General features: G+C 41.4%; 1 protein-coding gene across 2 annotated transcripts in view; it reads right to left on the reverse strand.

The window, feature by feature from the left end:
• Positions 1-4,303: 4,303 nt before the first annotated feature.
• fars2 (phenylalanyl-tRNA synthetase 2, mitochondrial) overlaps positions 4,304-25,168 on the reverse strand; it is an 85,022-nt gene continuing 64,157 nt past the window's right edge. For both annotated transcript variants that reach the window (XM_049012694.1, XM_049012693.1), the window contains exon 7: positions 4,304-4,875. In XM_049012694.1, the coding sequence (XP_048868651.1) occupies positions 4,737-4,875 (139 nt within the window). In that variant the 3' untranslated portion in view covers positions 4,304-4,736. The remainder of the gene's footprint in view (positions 4,876-25,168) is intronic.

The raw sequence follows: 25,168 nt of genomic DNA on the forward strand, positions 1-25,168 counted from the left end.
TCTCCTCAAACCATAAAACACAGTAATTCCAATCGTGAGACTAAAGTACTGTTGTAAATTAAATAAACTTTTTTTTTTCTTATTCCCCTCAGATAATGCACTTTTACCCCAAAAGCTAGACTTTCTGTTCAAACTATCTGTCTAATTGTCTGCGAGGCTAACAGGAAGCTCTGCTCTTCAATTTACTTGCCATAAAAGCGTTCACTTATCTTTTTTAGATGTTTGTACATTTATCTTTATATGATGTTTTTAGCATCTCCTGACCCTTCTGCGGACATTGATATCCTTTGTTTCTGCTACCGTCTGTGAACTTTCTGCAGAGGACTGGAAATGTAATTAAAATGCACGCAACCTCTTTAATATGACTGGGGAAAGGATACAGAGATTTTGGAATAAAACCACGCATACCAATTTGAATAAAATTTTACTTAAAACAATAATTCTACATGATAAAAAGGCTTCCCCTTCCTAGATGTGTTAACTGTCTACAGCACAATCGTATCTGAACCTTGTTGCAAAGAAGACTGTGATGCGATCTGCATTTCCATGGCAACCATCAGCTGCTATTGCAATCCAACATGAGATCTAGCATCACTCCAGCGTTGGACCACTGGGAAATTCAGATGGAGGATCCCTTTCGCCTTTGCCAAGTACAATGGTCCTTCAGCCAAGAAAATATTGCACAAAGAAAGGCCTGACATTCAAAATATCAGCCATTTTTGTATTATGTGCTATTGCTTGGGCTGCAGGACACAGGTTAATATATGAATTACACAGAATTGTCTCCCTCCCAATCCATGGGAGTTTCTTAAACACCCCCAGCACTGTCCAGTGAGTCAAGGACACCTGGGGCCCCTGCTACAATTCCATCTTAATGACTCTTAAAATGGCATCTTAAAACCAGGTGATTTTACAGATGCAGACACAGTTGTTCTGAGGCAACCACAGGTTAATACAGCAAAAAAAACCACATTGCAATTATCACTGACATCATCATGGCAGTTATACTAAACTTACTCTAAGGGGACAGTTTTACATTTAATGGCTATTTATTGTAATGATGCTTTAGCACACATAATCACATACCATGGCCAATTTTGAGATGCAAATTCACCTAAATACATGCTTCTGGACTGTGGGAGGAAACTCACACATACATCGAGAGAACATGCTAACTTCACATGTAGAGCAGAGGTGGGGTTCAAACCCCCATCCCTGGAAGGGATCATGCACCTAACACTCCATTAATCCACACTGACTTACAGTACAAGCAAGGGTTACTATTCTTTATGTATGCTGCTTGCGATTTGGGGCAGTGGTGGCTTAATGGATAGGGAAGTGCACTTGCAATTGAAAGATTGCTGGTTCAAATCCCCAACCGGCAAGATACCATCCCCAAGCATTGTTCCCTGGGCACTGAAGTAGCTGCCCCCTGCTATGTCACATTGTCACATATGGGTTAAATGCAGAGAACACATCTCATTGTTGTGCACTGTGTGCTGTGGTGTGTCAACAATAACCACTGATCACTAAATTATATATTTGAATCACAACCACTAAATTTTCAGTACAGGACCAGATATGTTTAGCCACTGGGGACACCAACCTATTATTATACTACTCATACAATGTAGGAACATATAAAAAATTCCGTTTTGTAATAAATAGGATCCTAAACACCTGAAAAGAAATCTGTTGGCCAGTCTGTCCACCTATCTGTCATGAAATCTTTGTGCATTACAAAGCTTAATCACTCCGACGACATCATATAAATCCAAATATTTATTCTCATCACCTCCAGCACAAATCAAGTGTGAATATTAATACTGGGAGTGGGCGCTGGCATAACATGATATGCATCATGAGATGTGTGAAGGAACAGCAAAAGACGCTTAAAAGAAATGGAAAACAACAAAATGATTTCTCAGAGACAGACACAACTTGTGCTCGCTGTACTACACCCCCCTCAGGCCCTCGTTAGTGGCGTGGAGGCCGGTGTTTCAGAAAGACGCCGTTGTTTTTCCCAGAAAGGCTCAGAGCGATCTGTGTGATGGGATTTTTATAAGAGAAGTCAGACTAGCAAAACAGAAATTAAACATTTCATCCATGTTCTATATGGCTTATGCAGGACAAGGTGATGTGAGGCTAGAGCCGATGCCAGAATGCACATGGCACATGGTGGGGGGAGACGCTGGATAGGACGCCTGCAAACAAAACCATTGATTTACAAAAGGAAGGGATTAATAAAGAGAAAGAAAACCTAACATTTGTTATCTAATATTTGTAACTACAGGGGGGTCCTCAGGTTATGAAACAGTTCTGTTCCTACGACACTGATGTAACCCGAATTTTGGTGTAAGTCGAAACACACCCTTTTCCTGATCTCTTTACAATGTGTCATTTCACTTCCATCGTGACGGCTTCCCTCTTCACAAACGGAACACTTGCGCTTTTAACAGTCCGAAATGGTGTTACTGCGTATTCCTCCACTGTGCGTAACCAAATTAGTTCGTCCATATAATCTGTAAGTACGACGCTAACGGTGTACGCCGAAACACTCACATCTCAATTTTTTAAAAAAGTTTTAATGTGAGTGTCGTAAACTCGAAACATTGTATGTCGAGACGTCGTAACCTAAGCACCCCCTGTATATTGATTTGAATTTTTTGGTACGTAATTCCAAGCCTGATGAACACATTAAACATGTTAGTTAACTAAGTAGCTAGCTAGTGTCTTAGCTGGGCTAACAATTGATACTTTATTGATTCCTGTGGGGAAATTCTTTTATCTCCCCCAAATTGCTCTCAGTAAATGACAGCAAGCTGGCCACAAATGACCACAAATGACCAAGCTGACCACAAATGACCACAAATGACCAAGCTGGCCACTTCCTGTGACACTCAGGGAGCTGGGGGGTTAAAGGATTCGTTGAAGGACCCATAGACTTCCTAAGGCAGGGCTTGAACCAGCAACCATCTGATCACAGGCACAGAGGTTTAGAAAGGTCTGGAAATGCTGACTTGACTGAGAAACTTGAGGTTTTCAGCTGACTGAGTTGATATCAACGATCGTATCACTATTCATTATGTAATAAGGGTTGATTATAAGGTAACATTTCTCAAAAAAAAAATGTAAATGTTGCTTATTTGACACTTTTTCTTATTACGATGGGAGATGGGTCAGAGCAGATAGCGGTGTCACGCTCATCATCGGGTTGGGGCAGCGCCTTGAGTTTATGCTACTCCCTCGTGCTTAAAGAACCACAGGGGAAAGTTAAAATCATTACGTGACTGTGGCAGTCTGTCCTAGAAGAATGCTTATTTCTGCACTTATTTCCACAAACACCAAAGCTATCGAGTTCTGGGACTTCATAAATGACCTGATGCAAAAAAAAGGGAGGAGTGGGTGGAAGGAATAAAATGACTTGAGGAAACTTTGCTGCTATCAACAGCATGTATCTTGATTTTTCTAAAACTCTTTAAATCAAAGCTCACAGGCTTAATCTATATAATTATATTTATTTTTTAGAGCCTGATATGTAAACCAAGCATGATTAGTCACTAATTAAATATTTTGATAATACTTTAAGGCCATCATGAATGTTTTATAAAGCTCTCATCTATAATGCACTATAGATACCTTTATAACGCATTATAATAGCCAGTATAAGCATTAAGGATGCTTTTTACTGCATTGAAAAGGTATCTGTAGTTCATTATAGATGAGAGCTTCATAAGGCAGTCTTTGGGCTTTATAACCATGACTATAATCTTTTATGCCTTTTTGTAAATATTTATAGCCATGTTTATAATGCTTTATGAATGCATTATGAATGTGTTTATAAATTAATAAAAATGTGGCTTTAAGCAAAGTGTTACCATTATTTTTATAATAGTTGCATTTGTTATTTCAATTAAATGAAAAGACTAACTGATAAACAGATAAGTCAGTGGGTAGCACTGTAATCTCACAGCATTGCTCTCTTTCGCGGAATTTGATGTCGACACCCCTGAGACCCTATGCTGGACAAGTGGGTGGATTAAAATGGGATTAAAATAGCTAAAACTCCTAGTGCCATAAATACTCAACATTAACTGAATTCAATACTTGTCTTCAAAATTATACATGCCCGGATAAAACTGGTGAAGTCTTCACTGTAATGAGATCTGTTCTGCTGTCGTTCTTCAAATGAAAGCTTGGCCACAGAAATTCAAGTAAATCCCAGTTTGACAATAATTCCCACAACACAAATGACAAGAACACATACAATTAAGCATCTCCAAAGACAAGATGAGACAGAAAAGCCAGCCTCTGAAACTTTAATTTTGTGAATAAAACGACATGGTGACAGAAGTAAATTCATCTCCAGTGAATTCCTACAATTTCACGTAGAAATAGTTGATTTGCCAAGAATTACACAAAGATTTCTGTCCATTTAATTCATTACAAGTGAAATAGCATCATAGTTAACCAAAAAATGGCTGCCATAGACAGCTAACAGGCAAATGTATACAAGACCATTAAGCCGGCTATGTGTTATGTTCCGCATAAGCCTCTATTGGGGGCAAAATGCCAGCAGGATGGAGAGGCTAAGAATTCATCGAAAAGATACGAAAAACATTTCCTTTGAAGCTCAGAATCTGAATGACTGAGTTATTTTAAAGAGTCCCTCTGCGACCAGAGTGGGCTGATTGTTAATTGGACAGGACGGATGAGGGGGGGGGTTGCACAGCAGGTCAGAACCTCCCCTGTACGCCCAGCTCTCGCTCCGCCGCCTCCTCGATGGCCCGGTGGACGACCCGCACCTCCTCTTGGGTCAAGGTCCTCTCCATGTGGCGGTAAGTGATTCGGTAGCAGTGGCTGACCTTCTTCGTCCTGAATGGCCAGGTAGGGGAGGGGATAGGGGGAGGGGACAGTCAGGAAAGCCCAGCTGAGTACAGAGAAATCCAGAAATAGCAGTGGACATCTCCCGTTCGTGCTGCTGAGCTACGCCAGGCCTCGAAACCACTGGCTGGAAGCTGAGCCGTTACTACAGAATTCTGTGGAATACTTTCAGTGACCATTACTGTTTATAATCTATCATTTATTGTATCTGCCTGTTAATGGCTAAATGTCTTTTTACTGTCTAAATGTGTGCATTGTGCTACTGTAGACCTGCAATTTCCCTCAGCATTAACAAAGCAGCTATCTATCAGGTAATCCCCATTCCGGTTCCTGCTGCATCCTCAGCCCGATTCTGTTCGCATGTTGTCAGTCATGAGTGCCGCTCACAGTACAAATACATGGTCTGCTGTTTTAAGGTAGCTGCTTGGACTATTTACAGCACATCTGTGTCTTACATTTTACTTATGTAACAGATGTATTTTTATCAGAATCACTTTATTTCAGCATGTTACACATATGAGAAATTTGTTGACACGTAACATTTCACAAACTGGACAAGTACAGACATATATATTTAATGAAAATAAAAACTAAGAAAAGGATACAAATTATAAGATGATGAGTAGAGGAAATAAACATGAGGATATTTTATATTAATCATGTATGCAAACGTATACTTGTGAGGAACACGTAGATAGAATCTATTATTTACAGTATGTTACTGGGTTACATATGGTTTATGCAAATGAGCAACCGTGCATTATGGAATAGACAACAACGTGATTCTTAAAAGTTATTTACGGCGATGCGTGATTTTGAAAGAAAACAGGGTCAGCTGACCCCTGGAGCAATTGGGGGTTAAGGGCCTTTCTCGAGGGCTTGACGGTGACATCACTTGGCTGACCCTGGGATCCGAGCTGACAACCATCTGATCACAGACACAGCATTCTAACCCGCTGAGCCGCATACTTCCCCACTTGCCCAGGCCTTTTTGTATATAATAAGTGTAGGTCTGTGGGAGAGCAAGCGAGTGGACCCAGACTGGAAGTTAGCTGTCCTAATTAAGACCCTGTGGTTTCAGAACTGCGTGCGGTCGCTTTCATTACGGTCAGCGATAGCGCCTGGTGTGGCTCCACGCTCCCTTCCCTTCACATCTCACACCTGAGAAGTTCACGGGCATGAAGATGAAGAACGGAGTAATCTAATGTCATCAAAGCCCAATTAGTGAAATGGGGGGGTGCAGCATGTGTTCCAGTCCTGTAGCTGCGATTGGGTACATTTTTGGCCGGCAGATTGATGATGCTGTAGGGCCCCTGAGCAAGACCTTTAACCCCCAGCTAGAGAAGCACTAGATGGTGACCGACTCTGTACCGGGGCCCTCAGATTTGCTGCAAGTGTGTCTGTGAATCTCATGGAGAAGAAGATGGGGTAGACAAGAATACGATTCCCCCACCAGGATGATGCTCCTTGGCTATTAATAAATAGTTCTTGATCATTTTATAATATATTAAAATACAGAGCAATTCATTCACAAACAAATTTAGAAGTTTAATACAATCATATTTTTCTAAATTTGATTGTAAGTGCATCTTTTTATTTACTAATATATTTATTAGTACATTTATTCATATTTATTAACTTACTTAGTCAATTTATTAATAATTAAAGAGCAGATCTAAATTAAAGTGTTACACACTTTTTTATCATTTTCTTTGATTACGCGATTTAAAGAATTAGCTAAATACAGAAATTCCCTAAATCATGCTCCATGGAATAGTGGGGCTGCTGTTTTTCACAGAAGCACTGTGGGTGTGTGGAGGTTTAGGGCTCCAAGGGACATTTGGTCACGCCGGACATCTGAGCAGACAAATGGAGAAATTCCACTTCTTCATTCGGTGACAGTGTAAATTCCCCTTGTAATGGGGGGGCCGACATGACTGGCGTCACTCAGGCCAGATTGCATTGAACCCCGGCTTGAGATGTAATCAGCGACAGTTCAGGGCCGCCAACCTGCAGTCTTTCCATCACGGGCAGCACTGCTAGTTTCCTCCAGATTTTCCAGTTCTAATAAGGCTTTACAATCTTAGCCAGAAGTCACATGCCCTGCAGCTTGGGAATATGCATTTATTTCCCAGTTTGATAAGATTATTCTCAGGACTCCTGAGTGAGAATCACAACAAATGCAAGTGATGATTAATAATCTGACATATAACATACATGTATGATCTATATGTACAGGACTGTACAGAAGAGGCAGGCTGTCAAAGAAAACATTTAGAGCTATACATGTATATGCCCAGAAAAAAAAACTAGTTCATGCCATAATATGTACAAATGAAGTGTAACACCCTGCAATCCCTGAGAAAGACAAGTGGTTACAGAAAACTGATGGATGGATGGATGGAACTGTAACAAAATTAATAGAAGGACAAGAATTTGTTCTTTTATTGGTAACTAAAAGTTACCAATATCTGGTTGGAAAGTGAGAAGAACACCTCTTCAGCTGCCTCTTCCCTAGGGCACCTCAGTCATTCTCTGTACTCATTAAATTTAACCAAATCTAAGCTCACTTCATTAGTCAATTAATAAATTAACTAATTTGATCATCTTTAGATTAACCAAGTACGGTATGAGATGGGTTTGCCTGCCTATTGAAATAAGCAAAATGTAATTTGGATTGAGTGACTGAGTATGCCTGTTGTACTAGATCATTACTACAAATATTATGATGACATTGGGATGGCTTTGGAAATGAAAAGAACCCCCAGACAGTCCATGCTTCCTGGTAGCTGGGAGAACCAAGCTGAGAAACACTGAGCTACAGATAATGTTACAGACATATACTGTAAGAGCAGAGCATGAGCAGCTGTGAATTACTGTATAGACGCAGCATCTGACAAAGTTAGGAAGCCTTCTAGGACACCTTTCATGCTGACAGCTAAACCACTTAATTGGAAGCAGGTGAAGATAGCTTTCCCTTTCCGTGCACAAAACAAATACACAACGAACTGGCAAAGAGGGGACATCCTGATTTTTTCCCAGTTCGATGTGTCCCTGGTCAACAAGGGAGGGGCTTGTGTTTCACTTCTTTAGCCAATCACAGTTTTCATCGCATGACTTCCCCACATTGGTCCGTTGTTTCTCATTTTCAAATTCAAGGGTTCCAGTTATCAGGCCGAGGACAGTGTGCGACTCAGCAGGCTAAGCCTTTGTGCATGTGATCACAAGGGTGCTGAATCAAGTCTTATCATTATCATCATCATAATTTAAAACACACCCTTACATTGCTCCCTAGAGCATTTGCAGGTAAGCGTATTCCTGTGTTCGGTCTCTTTATCTGTAACACGTCCCTCAACAGAAGACATATACAATAAAACACCTACTTTAGAAATCTATGCACCTTGCCGCTTAACAGGAAACACTGGTTTTAATTATACGATGATATCATACGATGAAGACTCTGACTGGTTAAAGAAGTAAAATACAAGCCCCTCCCCTTGCAGAATCAGGGACACAACGAACTTGGCAAAATCAGGACACGCTGCGAAGTGGGCCCTACCTCAAACGCAGTGCGAGCAGCTCTTTCAGCCTTTCAAAATCATTTTGTGCGTCCGCTAAATGAAAGCTCTCCTTTCTGTGCCTGCCGTAGGGAGGAGAAGCTCTCCGGCAAAATTTAATCAAGACATCAAAGGCAGCTCAGAAGTGGCATTTGTTCTTACGTCCGTCCTTGTTATTAACGTTCAGGTTACTGCGCTCACCCCAGTGTGAAATAACCAGACTCCTACGCAGGTAAAGACAGCCTTCTGGAAAGTTCTCACAAACATTCACAGCGCTGAAAATTTAATAAAATGACAAAATCCACTTTGTGCATGTTTTTTTCCACCCTGTATAATGTAGTTCAGTCATTCGACCACGAAGGGATATTTTGATAAAATGCCATGAAGAATGTATGCAGACATTTGCACAGTTCTAGTCGCACAGCTGCACTTAGGGTATATAGTGCACCCATGTATTCACAGTACACTACAGGTAAAACAGAGTGCTTCTTGAAATGACCCCAATATAATAGTGTTGGTTTCATGGTATAAGAAACAGATGGAGAAGGATGGTCATATTCCCAAATATTTCAAGAGGTGTAACTCCGGGATTAGTCTAACTGCTTTTCTTTGAATATTTTTCTCCAAATTGCAATGACTGGCTGTTTGGTATTCTGTATTGCTGAAGTTTTAAAAAAAAAAAGCATCGTCAACCAGTATCACACATTCATAAATGGGGGAAAATAATCATTCTGATAAAAAAGAAACAGCGGGAAATTGATCACACTTGACCAAGGAAATGGAAATAGTTACGTTAACTAAACTGTGTTTGAGACCACAGCAGGTGCTCATGATACACAATGATTCCATGTTGAAAAGGAAAGAATTAATGCTTCATCCCAGATGCTTCGCTAGTTCCTCTCTTCTTCTGGGAACATCTAATGAGCTTTATTTGGGTCATTTAATAAACTGCTGGGAGTCCACAGTGACCCCTCCCCTGGATTGCAAGAAAAAGCCATGAAATAAATCAGGTGATATTTTGTGTTATTCAGACCTTTCTGGTCCAAAATGGAAAACCCCCCTTCGAAACGATATTCATTATGTTTAATGGATTAATGTAGCCATCTGTGACCAACTTAGTCAACTCCTTCACAAATTAATGAATAGATTCTATAGTTTTAAGGGATGATAAGAACTTCCAGCATCCCACAGGGGCAAAATGTCTGTCGTCCCGCAGCAGAATAAAAATAACTTCAGCGCAATCCCCTTAAAAAAATAAATAAATTAATAAATGACAAAGACGTATATAAAATAGGTACAAATGGGGTAAAAACATGCCTTGTAAACATATGATTTTTAGTGCAGGTGGGATAGTATGGTGATTGGTCAAGGAGAGTTGGGTTGGTGTCCTTTGACTTGGACGGGGACCTGGAGACTGGAAGCGCCGAGGGATCGAATGGCTTCAGCCACAAGGGTGTGTGATTGACGGTGCCCCCCCCCCCCCCCCCGACTGTACCTGCTCTTCTTTGACAGGATGGGCCTCGTTCTTTGGAATGAAGTACAATTTGAAGACCATGCTTCCATCCACCATCACCTCCAAAGAGTCCAGACTCAGGTCTCTGACATTCATAGCTTCCCTCAGACGTTTGTTCAGTCTACCAGCGTTCTTCACCTTGATATTACCCTACCAGCGTTCTTCACCTTGATATTACCCTACCAGCGTTCTTCACCTTGATATTACCCTACCAGCGTTCTTCACCTTGATATTACCCTACCAGCAGCACAGAACATGATGCTGTCTACTACAGACAAGGGAAACACGTGTAGCAGTTTGAGCGTCCGCGCGCACACACACACACACACACACACACACAGACACACACACACACACACACACACACACTGAAGGACTTTATTCTCCTCTAGAAAAGCAGCCTACCCGCTGCTTTCCTGTAGTCTCCCTCTGTGTTGTCATGGCAGTCTAGCCGCTTATTGAAATTCTGTATAAATGGCCCTAGAAAGTGCATTTTCTCCAAATGCAAAGCATACTATTAAATTTATTACATAAAATATCACCATTACTTAAATGCATTAAGAATGCACATTAGGAAAAATGCCCAGGAACACAAAAAACTACAGTGACCAAGATAAGAGGTTGCATGATATTTTGATTTAGAAATCTGTGCAGTAATTGAACAGTTAGAATTACTTGTCGAATGGTGTGTGAGTGAATGGTGTGTGAGTGTGCCTTGCGATGGGCTGGCCCCCCCATCCTGGGTTGTTCCCTGCCTTGTGCCCGTTGCTTCCAGGATAGGCTCCAGAGCCCCCCGCAACCCAGTAGGATAAGTGGTTTGGAAAATGGATGGATGGATGGATGGATGGATGGATGGAAGGAATTACTTGTCTGATTACATTTGTGTGCTTGTTTAGGTTAATTCCTACTTTTGTCCAGTCCTTGTGCAATATGCAAGTCTGTTAAATAATATTGGTTGTCACTCCTGAATTTACATCCATCCATCCATCCATCCATCCATCCATCCATCCATCCATCCTGAGACTGCTTGTTCATTTCAGGGTTGCAGGGTTGGGCTGACACCAGTCAGTCACTCTCACACACATACATCAGTCACTCTGCATTTTGTTATATTACTGTTATAATTTATCTCTTTCAGCTGGACTACCTCAATATACGTTTACCTTTTCAATGTAGCTTGTTCTTTTGTATATTGTTTACATCTTTAGTATAGAACTTCATATTTTTATTGCATTGGCTTCGCAAGTTACCAACATAATCTCATCATGTGTAATACAATAACAGTAACACTTTTCATCCGAATTTGAATTGAATCTGAATTCTGACTCCTTTCTGCCTGAGGATGTCTGGTCACTGAACCATTTCACTGAGGAAGACGTTGATGTATTTGTATGCTGGGTCAGAGACTGATCTGACGGTCAGTCATCTCTCTCAAGGGATGCAAATATAACTAATTTTTAGTGCTAATTAGTTCCAGGCATATTTTTCCTCTCCATTTTCCACATGCTCTTTGACCTCCGAGACCTACTGGACATATTTAGGTTAGAAGAAGTAAAAGTTTCCCCAATGTGACACAGATAAATCTGACTTGGGAAGCATCAGCTGACTCGATCTCACTCGATGGCCTGAAAGCCAGGAATTCTTATCAAGACGACCCTCGGAAGAAGAGGCAGCTGCCTCTCCATTAATAATAGTCACTTACGGGGCTGAGTTGCTTTCAGAAGAGCATTATGGGACTGCAGACACCCTGATCTGTAAGCATCAGACAGGATATGATGACAGAGCAGTGAAGAGGCAATTCCATTGAGTTCTTGAATTTGCATCATCAGTGTCAGGTACATTGTTCCAGCAGTAATTTATACATCGTGAAAAAGACTCAACCTAACCTTTATCACAGGTCTACCTCAGTGGTTCAGGAAACACCTCAACTCTCAACACGGTGTTTTAGTATTTTACGTTGTTAATTTAATTCAACCATTTATGTCATTAACATAAATTTTTTGTAATACTGTAGTCATAGATGTATGAACTGCAAGCTGAACTATGGCAGAAAGTTAACCTTTCACAAATCAGGAGAGGAAATCCACTCTAAATATTGACTTCGGGAAATGAAATTATGCTGACAGCAAACTTGACATCTTTAGCTTTTCTTAAAAATGGAAGGATATGTAACATTAATCACTCATTAATTATGCAGCTGACACAGCCAATCCATACACACTAAAATCTCTTTGATCAGTCTCTTGGTGTTTTCTTAACCTGGGCATTACACAGTATGTATGTGAGAGTTCCGTCCTCTCACAGAACGCGGCTCTGAAATCCCAGCTCTTTCACTGCAGCCTAATCAAGGGCTTCCCTCAACGTGTTCAGGCAACTGGAAAAGACAGTCAAGTAGAACGAGAAGTCCTACAGCACTGGAGAAACGGTGCGCAGAAATCAGTCTGCATCCCAATGACTTCGGCCCATAAAATTCCTTAGTCCATTAACTGCAGTTACATTTGCCCTCAGTTAACCAGCAATTAATTAATTAAATCCCAGGCTTGCAATACCTAGTGAAGAGAAGTGAAGATCACAATGGTTTGCCTCAAACGTAAGACAATTTATAGTGAAAATGGGCTTTTCCTTTGAAATCAACTTATTATTACTACCATGAATGAAATCTCAGTAAACCAGCAGCAAGCTGCTTTCTGGCCAGTGTCATGCAGCGTAACTTAATGCCATCTTGAACCAAAATTCATACCCTCATCCTGTGAGAGCACCTGGGCTGGCGAACCGAAGTCGTGACATGGGACAGGGACAAAGAATGATATTTATATATGGGGAAAACAGGGATACAAGAGTAACTGGGATTGAGTACAGACAGGCTTGTCACAGACATGAAAACAAACAGGCAACTTTGACAGGGATGGAAATGCAACCTCACTGTCAAAACAGGACACACAGCGTTGCACAGTGTTGACTCTACCTTGGGGTACCTAGGAGCATGCCAGTTCTCCTGGACAGTATTAGAATAAAGAAAGAAGTTTACATTCTGAAACATTTAAAAACTATTACCAACCCACATCCCACATTAAAATACCACCTTAACAAAGAAAGATTAGAAAAGGTATGTGACATTTTAAATATTTTCCTTCCTGCTACAGAACACACACACACACAAGTGCGCACACACATACACACACACACACACACACATGCACACAAAGTGTGCACAAACCTGCTGATTCTGCTGTATAAAACAGACCAAGCATCTGAATACTTGTGGCTGGATTCTACAAACATGGCAATTACCATAATGTTGGCACTTACTATACAATTACACCATAAGTAATACCCTCCTTAACTACCCATTGCCTTTCCCCATGTAAAGTCATACACTAAGGTGGCATAAATCATTCATTACGACAAGGATCCAACAATACTGAATGAATAAGATATTACACATTTAAAGATAATGCAAACACTGCAGCTTGAAACAGGGGTGAAAACAGAGACAGAATGCAAAGAGACTCATGTATTTAGATTGCATTTTCAATTCAACAAAATGTATACAATGAAATCCAGTAAGCGTTAATAAACTTGATCATATTTCTGTTATTGCATTTGTTCAGCGTTCGCCTCCCGTCGATCTCAGCGTAAGCAGAACCATTTCATTTCCTTCTACTTTTCACTGTTTCTGCGATGTGTTGGAAATGACGAATACGCTAAGACCGTCAGCTTGCCATAAAACCCGTGAAACACAGAGTGTCTCATTCCCCCCCCCCCCCCCCCTTACTTTCGGAGCTGTTAATGGAATGGCACCTTCCTATTGGTGTTCAAATCAAGTTCTAGTCCTTTCTGCTTGCTTTCAGAGATGCCAATGGATTGGCATCAGGAGCTACCTTCCATTCTGCCTTTTATGGTCATCAAGTAGACATTTACCTATGCATTTATTTAGCAGATCCTTTCATTCAAAGTGATGTAGCACATGGCAGGTAGCACATTAGAAGCATTCAGGACACTTAAGCTTCACGACCACCTTCTCCGTGGTCATCAGAGCAGATCCCCCGCCTGCATTATGGTCAGCAATATGGTCAGTAGCCATTTAAAAGTTTTACATTAAATGCACCAATCTATTCTAGAACCAGATAACCAGATATATAAACATCCCTATAAATTCAAGGTCTTGTTGCTAAACTGATGCCCAGGCCAGGACTAGTGTCTGTGGTAACAAATTACCATCAGCGTAGAAGTGAACCTAATGGTATTTTGCTGGTCAAATACATCAAGCCCTTCGTTAAAGTTGACATTCTAGACTTACTGAATAGTCCTGAAGCTCAGTGGTATTGCCCCTGAAGTAAACAATGGTGTGTACACCTCAGCAGTCTCAGGGCAATGGCAAAGGAGAATTTCATCCTTCGACACATCGTTTTTTCCAGTGAAATTCTCACTTTGGCTTGGTGGAAAATAGTTTCCATTCCGAAGTTATTCAAAGGCCTAAGCCTGACGATACAGTCTGGAGGGCAAGCAGAGAGAGCATGCAGCCCCCTGTGTGAGATACTAACTGCTGAAGCAGGAATTGTCACCAGAAAAGCGAAGATGACACAGGGCCACTCCTACACAGCAACCAAATGCTCAACAAGTCAAACAAAAGGCTCACAGCTAGCTAGTATGAACAACTTTCATTTACAGTGCCGGGTGTCCGGTGGCTAGAGTCATCACCTACCTAAGACATAAAATTCTGCTGCAACAACCAGAAAAAAAATGGGGACCCCTACAACTAGGGAGCATGGGCTACAACCCAGATTAGCTCATGCATAAGTCCAGCCTTGGTCATGTCTATCTATTTAGCAGACAATATAATCTAATGAAATGCACATTTAAGAAAGCAGGGACCGACAATCTCTAGGGCCACTGGAGTTAAGGGCCCCGTTTAGGGACCCAATGATGACATCACTCTGCTGACCACAGGCTATGACCTCGCAACCGTTTGCTCACGGCCACCCAATGTGCCACAAACTGGCCCAACCCTTAAAGGAAAGCAAGGCCTAAAAGAGGCTTTCGATGCCTCAGTAAAACTCAATTTCAAAGTAGACATCCATTTTCCTGACCTGTTTTTATTCCACAGCAGATCACAGGTCATCAATTGTGCCATACCTGTGAAAGGGAAGAATTTTCCAGACAAAGTAGCTGCTAAGACATCATACAGGAGAGGCAGTTTTCAGAATTTGGAATAAAAAGGTGAGTCTGCAGTTGATAAAACTTCTTTCTCAAGGCCAGAGATTTCTAAGCCGAGGGAATGAGCTTTTAATAAGTCGCAAACATAAGTCAGCATGATCTCAGAGAAAGGCCGGTGTAGGCGTCAAAATCCCTGCATCTCTGAAGCACATTCAGGATGCATTTTTGAGAAAGGGGGCCAGCGGAAAGTCATGGCCAGCCAGAGCCATCTTCTCAAACACTGTTCCTAGTTCAAAATGACATACAACTTGTGGCAGAAAAACCCAAGACATGATCCTTACTGAAATCATGGGCACGTGCAGCTGGAAACACATAGTCAAGAAGAATTCAGTATAATCTCTGAAGGGAGGTAAAACAAGCCATGGAGCTAAAGTCAATGTAACAGGAGGCCAAAAGTACAGCTTTATATAATTAACTAGAATGAAACCATATGTGTCTCTGAGTGTGGAAAAATATCTATATCTCTGATCACTGGGCCAAAATCTACGAGTCACAGCAAGGAAACACTTACCAGCCAATGGTGTGTAATTGCAGTAGCTACTTAACTCTAAAGGAATTATGAGAACAGGGTAATACTGACATGTAAGCATTGTGACTTCATCAGTATCGTCTCAACCTCTACTGGGTTATTAAAAAATGTTTGAGTTATTAATCAAGTCAATAACTTATGATGTTTAAGACAAACTGGACACTCTTCTCTATCAGAACATGGTAGCAATACTACCATGAACGCACATTAACTGCTATCTGACTTCCAGACAAATTAGTAGCAGAAAATTTACGTAAAATTTCTCCCAAACTGGATATAGCAAATAGGCAGAAAAATATATCCTACTGATTTTTTTTATCTTTTCGGTTCCCATGTGTAAGAAACTCCACTGTTCAAGCAAGTTTCTGTTTTGCTTCCCTTTGCTGAAGATTGCTAGATGTCCCACGTGAGAGTAAAGAACAAGTATTATACTGCATGGCTTTTGTTGGAATATCTTGCAGCAGCAGGCAATTTTTTTTCCAGGGTGGGAAAAACAGTATTGATTTTTGTTTTTTTTTCAGCATAGGCCAACAATAAGCTTCAAAGAACCCATAGATAAAAGTCTTAAATCAGATCATGCTGCCATCACCGCGTTCTTCATAGGAGTTACTTCAGGAAGTGGTGTAGATCCTTTGTTCGGATTCATTGACGTTATTCAATATGTTCTGATGCACTGCACTGATTCACTGTGTAATGGACATTATGTAATTAAAGTGGCATTTTATTCATCATTAACTCTAAATAAAAGTATGAGATTTCCTGTAGTGTCATGAAATTAATCAACAGATAAAACTGTTGGAATAGAGATTGGTAGCTGTCAAATCTCGGGGCAAACATATTGTTTACCCTGTCAACATGGGATACTTATACCTAATGACCTCTCTTAACTTCAGACAACAGCAAAAGCACAAAATATAGCCTTAAATAACCCACAACGGGGGGCAGCTCAGCAGGTTAGAATGCCGTGTCTCTGACTGAAAGGTCATCGGCTCAAATCTCAGTGGAGTAATTTCACCACTGGGTCCTTGAGCAAAGCCCTTAACCCTCAATTTCTCCAAGGACAGGATGACCCAGCTTTCTCAAAAAAATAAAAATAAAAAATAAGTACGTCACCTCGCATGAACACGTCTGCTAAATAAATCAATTTTCAGGAGGGTGGATGTTTCTGGAACTATCACACCTGATACCAACAATCACACCATATTCAAATTGGTTAGATGACGCATCTTAGCCAGTATAACACTGAACTAAGAGCTGCATCTATACACCCTCCTTGCATGACATATTCAGCGGCAACCCCATTAGCCTTTGCTGGTATCAACGGGGTGTTTGTGTAAATGAAAAACATTTTTCTGAGGTGGCACCAACTAATCAAGTGTTGGGTAATATTTGCAAAAATAAAACGCAATAAAACGCAGTTATCCGCAAAGATGGAGGTAGTGATCTGAGGCTTTGAAATGCATTTCAGAATGACATGAAGTCGATACATGGCGATGTTTGATGGGGGTGGAGTGATCTGGATGCCTTAATTTTTTTTTATTCAGTTCTGAAACAGGAGGAAACGCAAGTCTGTATGAAGTATCAGGCATTAACTGAGCCCTTGCCCCTTGCCAGTTCAATATTTCCAAGGCTAAGTATGATCTGTAGTTTTCATTTATACCTTTTCACAATGAGACAAAGTGCACAAAGTTTCAGAAAGTTCATTTAATCTTTCTGATGCTTTTACCCAAAGTGATTCGGGTAGGTGGAAGGTGGGAGAGAGAAATTCGGAATCTGTAGTGTCCCTTAGTAGTAGCCTAGCAGATCATACACAGCTTATGCATTGTCTCTGGAACCTGAACCCATGACTTCCTTAATAGTAACATAATGCTCTACCTGTTGAGCTACAGAAGCAGACAAAAGCCCCTTGAATGACCTCTCATCCTCGGTTCGTGCCTCTGAGAGTTATTAACATAAAAATGGAAGCAGGATTACAGTTCTAGCACTAGGATGGAAATAATAATCAGAAACACTCATATCAGGCTCTTTGAATCTATGACTTTAGCTAATAACAGGTGTGAGGATAATCCACAAAATTAGTGCAATTAATTATATTTAATTTAACTCCAGTACAATCCTATATAATATGTCTTAGTATTACTGTATAATTTGCTTCTCTGTGGATATACAGGGGCTGGACAATGAAACTGAAACTCTGGCCAAACTAGTGTTTGAGGGTCCAGGCACTAACCCGGACTGTATCCAAAAAACATAAAACCTCAGCTGCCAAACTCACTGCAGAATCAAAAGTGGACCACGACTCTCCTGTTTCCAGCAACAGTGTTCGTTGGGAGATTTACAGGGTCAATATTCATGGTCTGTCTGCTATAGGCAACCTTGGCAAGTCGTTCCAGTGCCAATTTCAGTTTCAATGGTCCAGCAGAAATCTTGGGCTGTGGACAATGTGAAACATGTATTGATATTTGATGAGTCCACCTTCAGTGTTTTTCCCACATCCAGGAGAGTTATGGTGTGGAGAAGCCTGCTGCGTACCCAGAGTGCAGCACGAGGGTGGATCAGTGATGGTTTGGGCTGCAGTATCACTGCATTCCCTAGGTCATTTCCAAGGACCACCGAACCATCCTAACATGGTACCCTGAAGGTAGTGCTGTGTATCAGGATGATAATGTACCAATTCACACAGCAAGACTGGTGGCAAAGTGGTTTGATGAACATAAAAGTTGTTGAACATCTCCCACGGCCTGCATAGTCCCCAGATCTAAATTTTATGGAGCCACTTTAGGGTATTTTGGAGGAGTGAGCCAGGAAACATTTTCCTCCACCAGTGTCCATAGTGACCTGGCCACTGTTCTGCAAGAGGAATGGTTCAGAATCCCTCTAGCCACAGTGCAGGACTTGTATCTGTCATTCCCAAGTTGAACTGATGCTGCATTTGCCACAAAACGAGGCCCAACACCATAATAATAAACTGCAGTCTAAAACCAGGTGTTTCATGAATAGGCTTTTTTTTTTAAAGATGACAAACCTCAGCATATTTCATCAAGAGCCTCATACAAGGTCATTTTATATGTGATTTTAATGTCTGACAAACTCTTTAAAAAAATAAACAAATTACCAATAAAAGGTACAAATTGTTGATTTTGAGCTCCATTCTCATGGAAACACATTTATAAGATACTGTATGAATTCCTCCGAATGGTATTAGCCAGCACATGTGCTAAAGGTAGGCGCAGACTTAAGGAGGAGCTCCAGAAAGCTGAAAACTATCATACTACACACCCAGCCTTGCTGTGTCGGTGAGAAGCCCCCTGGGACCTCTTGAACCTATGACCCTCTAATTAATTGCTCATTAAATTCTGTTTGCCCTTTTTAAACATATTTGATTTCCAGATTCCCAACAGTGTGGAATTCTACTGCAGCTAGTCTGACATTTCCTCGGTTTTCAGATTAATATTTCAACAAGAGGTTGAGTTCGAATGTAATTAAAGTCACTAAAATCCAGAGGAAACACGGATATTCCTTCTGCTATACTCGATGTGAAGTATCTTAACACCAGATTCAAATCAATACTTAGACAAGAAGTCTTGATCAATTCAAGGGCCTGCCCTTAAACTCATCAAACGTGACATAAATAGTTCAACCAGATTTTCCTCAATGCACATAAAATTGAATAACATGCTCATTAAAGTCATTCAAAGAAAAACTATGTATATTGTATAGCTATTTATTAATTTTCCATAACTGTCTATCCCTTATATCCTCCTGAGATCCAGCAAGTCATTTTTGCCCTCTGTAGTGGACATTATGTGCAGTCAACACATATGTCTCATACTCTACATGCTACTCAATTAAGTGCTATTGTTCCTTAAAGACATTTAGGGCTTTAAGATGACATCACATCTGTGGGGGTATGACCTTACCAACTTCCTCTTCCTGTCAAATCAAAATTTTAATCAATATTAAAAACCTTTCTTCCCTGGATCTCAGGGGTATATTCTGCTCATCACAGTGGCTCTCAGTGCTGATCGTGGTGCCAGAATCCTTACATTCCAACCCTACCTTAATGAGGCTCATATGCTCCTAAATAGGCTAATAATGACTGTGGCAGGTTGAAAGCAGTGTGGTTTGAATGAAAACATTCTGGCGGGTGGAGGGGGGATTGAAAACTATTGCAGTAAGCCAAGGGCACAAAGCAGGGGACACCCTCAATGGGCTGCCACCCCATCACAGGGCAAACAGACACAACAGGAAAGAGACATCAATTCACCGAAACCACAATTTCTTTGGACTATAGAAAGAAACCCACACAAACACTAGAAGAAAATGCAAACCCCTCACACTCAGAGCTGGGCCTGGAATCAAACCCACAGCTCTGGAGGTGTGAGGCCACAGAGCTACCCACTGAGACACCATACTGCCCAACTATATGTAAGACATACGATGCATATCTATAATTAATACAAATCAATAGCACATGCAACTGTTATTACAACCTGAAATATGATAGAACTAATATATTTTTATTTACATGACAGAACCCTTCTTTTATATATATAAAAACACCAATTATCCATTTGGTTGCCATGCTAGATGCAGAAATTCTACATCAAATATAATTAAATGAATATTTCATGCTGTTCCAAAATGCTCCACGTCAGGCAAAGTTTAGATTTTCTGCTCATCGTCTCATGGACTGCAGACCGGTCTTTGATTTTTGCATGATAAGTCAGCAAAACCCACAGCAAGGATTTATGGGGACATGCAGTACTTCCAGAAGCTTCAACGCACAGTGTATTACGGTACAGTGACACGTCGTTCACGCAATACATCATCTTGAGATTGCATCGCAATTGAGAGGGCCTGTGTATTTACAGACACATCCTTTACCCTTCAGTTCATCAGAAAACATTTATCGTTGTTCCAGAACATTCTGGGCCATTTTTGATACATAGGCGTTTTTTTTTTTCAGATTCTCTGACAGCTCCATTGCAGAAAGACCGCTTTGTTTCTGCCATATTTACTTTCCACCAGTATGCAGCTATTTCTGAAAATGAATCCTACATGCCGACATTTGCAATAAAGACTGAAAACTGAAACACAGAAGAGATAGGAATTAGAGATAATATTCTTTTCAAAGCAGGACGCACACCATAATCCAAGTAGGGAACCCCAATCCTTCCGGAAACCCAACTCTGGGTTGATAAGTTCATCCAAGCACTGCAGGAGTCTCCAGCCAAAACGATACCTCCCTGCTCTCAGTCCCCCCCCCCCCCACCCCATCCCCAAGGAAGAGGGTGGGCGCCAGGATTCCATCATCTGGTGCACAGAAATGTCTATTAAGAGATCGATGAGGCTAGGCTGGGGGTTTAGCACCCGCGGATCCGGGGGCCACAGGGGTGCCCCGTGTACCAACCCTTCCCCCACTCTGCATGGGAAATCGGCTGTCTATAGTTACATTTCCTAAAGATGCAGAGTGAACGTTTTACCGCTAAGACCTTGCATAAATAACTTGTGGTCAATGCTAATGCTGCTGAACCAAGCCTGTAATGGGGAAGGGACCGATCAGCCGGACTTCGCTTCGCATCAGTGGGACGTCGGAACCACTGCCGAAGGTTTTATTCCCGCCTCACTTAATTTTCATGTGCAAACAGAACATGCAGAAAACTTGTTTGTTTTAATAAATGATGAAACTGGGAGAGTGTTTCCACGGTAAGGGGGGCTTGGAGGAAAATAATTAATTGTGACTGGTCTAGATAAAAGCAGAATACATTTATTTAGCAGACTTTTTTTATCCAAAGCAGAATGCATTTGAGGGATGCGTGTCAGACACTCCATTGGGCAACTGAGGGTTAAGGGCTTTTTGCTCAGGGTCCTGTGGTGACATCAAATTTGTCCCTTGACCTTCTAGTCATAGCAACAGCATCTTGGCACACAGAACAGGCGTGATTCTAGGATGGTTTAAAGGTGAGAGGGGCATAAGGAGGGCCATAATTCATACATTATCATTAGCCAATCATACGCTTTGAAACGGTGAGTGATGGAGGGCGTGGGGGCAGGTGCATTCTGAGGGCCAATCAGCTTTCAGTTGGGACCAGCGCCCCTATGGCCCTGCCCCAGTATATGTCCCTGCTGCTGAGCAACACACAGGCGTCATCTCCACCCACAAACCTCTTAATGGAAAACGAGAATGCCGGCTCTTTACCGTAAAACCCAGCACTTCCAGTCCACCGCTAACATACGGCTCAGGGCCGGTCCCACCCCCAGTTGGAAAAATCATTTATACAAGCCCTTAAACACTCGATGGCTGGGGCGAGGCTTCGGAAAAGGCTGTTCAGAATGGAATAATCAATACTCCGTACCGGACAAATTTCATACCTGTTAAGTATCAGAATGTGATAAGTGATTTTAAAATTGATCCGCAGAGAGCATTCCGGGAATTGGTGCTCAAACGGTGGCTGAAGTTGTCTGGCAATTTATTTAGTGATCAAAAATGACAGCTGAAGGAATTAGGCAGTTTGTCGTAAATCAGTCCTGTAATAATACTGAATAATTCTATAACCGTAATCAGTCATCAGTGCCCCACAAAACTATCACTGTTTAACTCTTCAAACACTTGAGACATTTCATGACCCAGAGATGTAAATTATAAGCCATTGAGGAAAGAGCCAATTCATACATCCATTCAGAAACACTTCATCCAATCAGAGCCATGGTCATTCAGATGGGGCGTATACCGGGGAGGGACCTGCAAAGCTGATCGTCCCCTGGACTGCCCCCTTCCATCACACACCGATTCAAAATGTATCACTGTCTAATTATAAAGCTGACCCCTCTACATGAATTATGGCCCTTCTTATACCCCCCCCCCCTCCACCTTACAAAAAATAAAATCTACAATCGCTCCTGCAACACGGCAATGTCAGCAAACCACACGGCACTTAGGCAAAGTCATTCAAAAACTAAGGACAAATGTGAGTCATCACTTTGAGTGAACAGCATGTCACTGGAGAGTGGGAGGAAAGTGGAGGGAACCAACAAAGATTTAGGGGGCAAACGCACACCCTGCATGGACATCGTCTCCTGCAGAGCCAACCAATAGTATCGTTTCAGCTGCAATTATTGGTTTTCTCGCCTCGACCCCATCTGGCTTTTCTGTCACGCACCACACATGAAGCCCCAGAGGACATGATGGTCACAGCAGTGTGACATCGGTGTCCTCGCTCTTATTTACAGCCCAGTGGGTTGGAATTTAAACCCAAGTGCACTGCCGCCCGCTGGCTGAACCAGCCTCGTTTTGGAATATACTGAATGTGCTAAGGAAGTGTGAGATTACAGGCCTCCAAAACTGAAGCGCATGGATTCAGCTGGTAGCACAGTTAGTTTCTTTCCTCTCGAGATGCCACATTAACAATAATAAAGGATAAACCATTTCTATCAACAGGAGGCCAAGGGATCTAAATGTCCAGCAGCTGTTGACACACTTTAGGCCTTAACTGCTCACCTGAAGGCTAAATTTAGAACAGAATTGAAACTGTCACTGTTATTTGATCTTAATTCCCCAGGAGCCGACTAAAGACTTATTATGTTAATCCCACCAGTCTAACTGCATCCATCCACCTATCCATCTTCCACTGGTCTATCCTGGCTAATGCAGAGCACAAGGTAGATGGACACCCTGGATGGGATGATAGTCTAATGCAGGGCACATGCATGCACATACTGATACACTAGAGGCAATTTAGAGATGGTAATTTATTTCATATAATCTTTATTTGTATTATATGTACATGTCAGGATATAATCAGTTTTTATATAATAATAATAATTATAATAATAATAATAATAGGTACGATTCATCTCAAAATTTCAAAAATGTCCAGATCTTCAAACTTACAACATGTCTGCAACACTTGACAAAAGATCTACCAAGTACATTGAGTTATTGAACTAATGGGATCAAATGTTTAGAACTACTTTTTTTTGCTATCATTATATGGCACTGCTTCAGTTTTGGGGCAATCTGCCTCAAAATTTGATCACTTCCAGTCTGTCATTCCTAAAATGTGCCTCTGCAAAATTTGAAAAAGACCCGTCAAAAACTTTTTGAGTTATGGTCTTAATGAGATCAAGTGTCAAAACTGTCCTTTTCCTGCTATTATTAAGAGGCTTACTCCAATTTTTGGGTGATATATCTAAAAATTTAAACAGTTGAATATTAAAAATAATAATAAGAAGAAGAATCTTATTCATAGATGTTTGCATATTGTTTTATCCCAAGAGTTCCATTAGGATAATCGGCAGTTTGAAATTAAATAACTATATGTATACAAACTTTACCAGTTCTCCTCATTCCCTTTTCCGCAATGCAGACAGCGTTCCTGTGTGTCTAACTCAATTAGCGAAGCATCAGCGGCAACAATCATTAAACTACAATAACTCCCACACTCGCTTTCAAATGGAGACTCCATCAAATTCCCAGTCTTATTTGCATTCAAGAAAACTCCAAGGAAAACAGCGACATTCTCTAATCCACAGAAAGCCATTTTTAAACAGTCTGCCTATTGTTTACTGATTGATTTTCCCGTAAATTGCTTTTTCAGCCCATTTCTTAGTCTCCGTATATCATCGTAACGGGGTGATATTATTTTCAATTGAGTTCTAGCAGTTGGGGCAGGAAGCCGCGGTGTTGGGGTGTGACTGAGAGAGATGGCTGCCAAAATCACTCTGTCCCCAGCTGCTGAGTCATTCCCCGAGACTTGAACTGCCTTCGCCAATTACTCAGGATCCTCTGAAGGACTTGGCCACTCTCAGGTCTGGCATTTGATGACGCTCCCTTCTGCTTCCCCTTCGTCTCTCTCCAGGTGAGAAGCTCACCTGCGTCGTTGCCACATTCCCACAATTCCCACCTCACGTTCTCCAGCACTCCCACTCTTCAGATTCTCACTTTCGATCTCCTACCGCTTCACCTTCTTCCTCACCCTCTCCCGCAGCTCTCACCATTGGGCGGAGGCTACACCTCCCTTTCTACACCAACCGTTTTTTTCAATTCGTCTACATCTATGACAGATATACCTTTTTTTTAAAAAAAAAAAAAAAAAAACTGATTCAAACCACCTCCGTGTTCACAATGCGATGGGTTGAGGAGATAGGTTGAGATGGATTGGTGTTTCTTTCATCATCATACCGCCAAGTCACCTGCTTAAGACGTGCCAGCTGCACTTACAGCTTCACTTCACAATCCTTCCGCTTGTAATATGTCGGGTTTCCAAATCTCTGAAGTCACACTGTAAGACTTGCTTCAGGCAGGATGATGAAAGAAGCTACCCAGCTCTGGGGTGTGAGGAGGGAATAGGGACTGTGTTTGGGTGTGGGAGGAGAGGTGGGTTTAACAAAACAGTGGCAAAAAACAGAACTGAGAAAGAGTTGTTTTGGCTTTAGTACAAGGGAAATGAATCAGGAGAACTACAT

This window comes from Brienomyrus brachyistius, chromosome 1 (assembly GCF_023856365.1).
Source record: "Brienomyrus brachyistius isolate T26 chromosome 1, BBRACH_0.4, whole genome shotgun sequence".
In the NCBI taxonomy this organism is placed as follows: Eukaryota; Metazoa; Chordata; class Actinopteri; order Osteoglossiformes; family Mormyridae; genus Brienomyrus; species Brienomyrus brachyistius.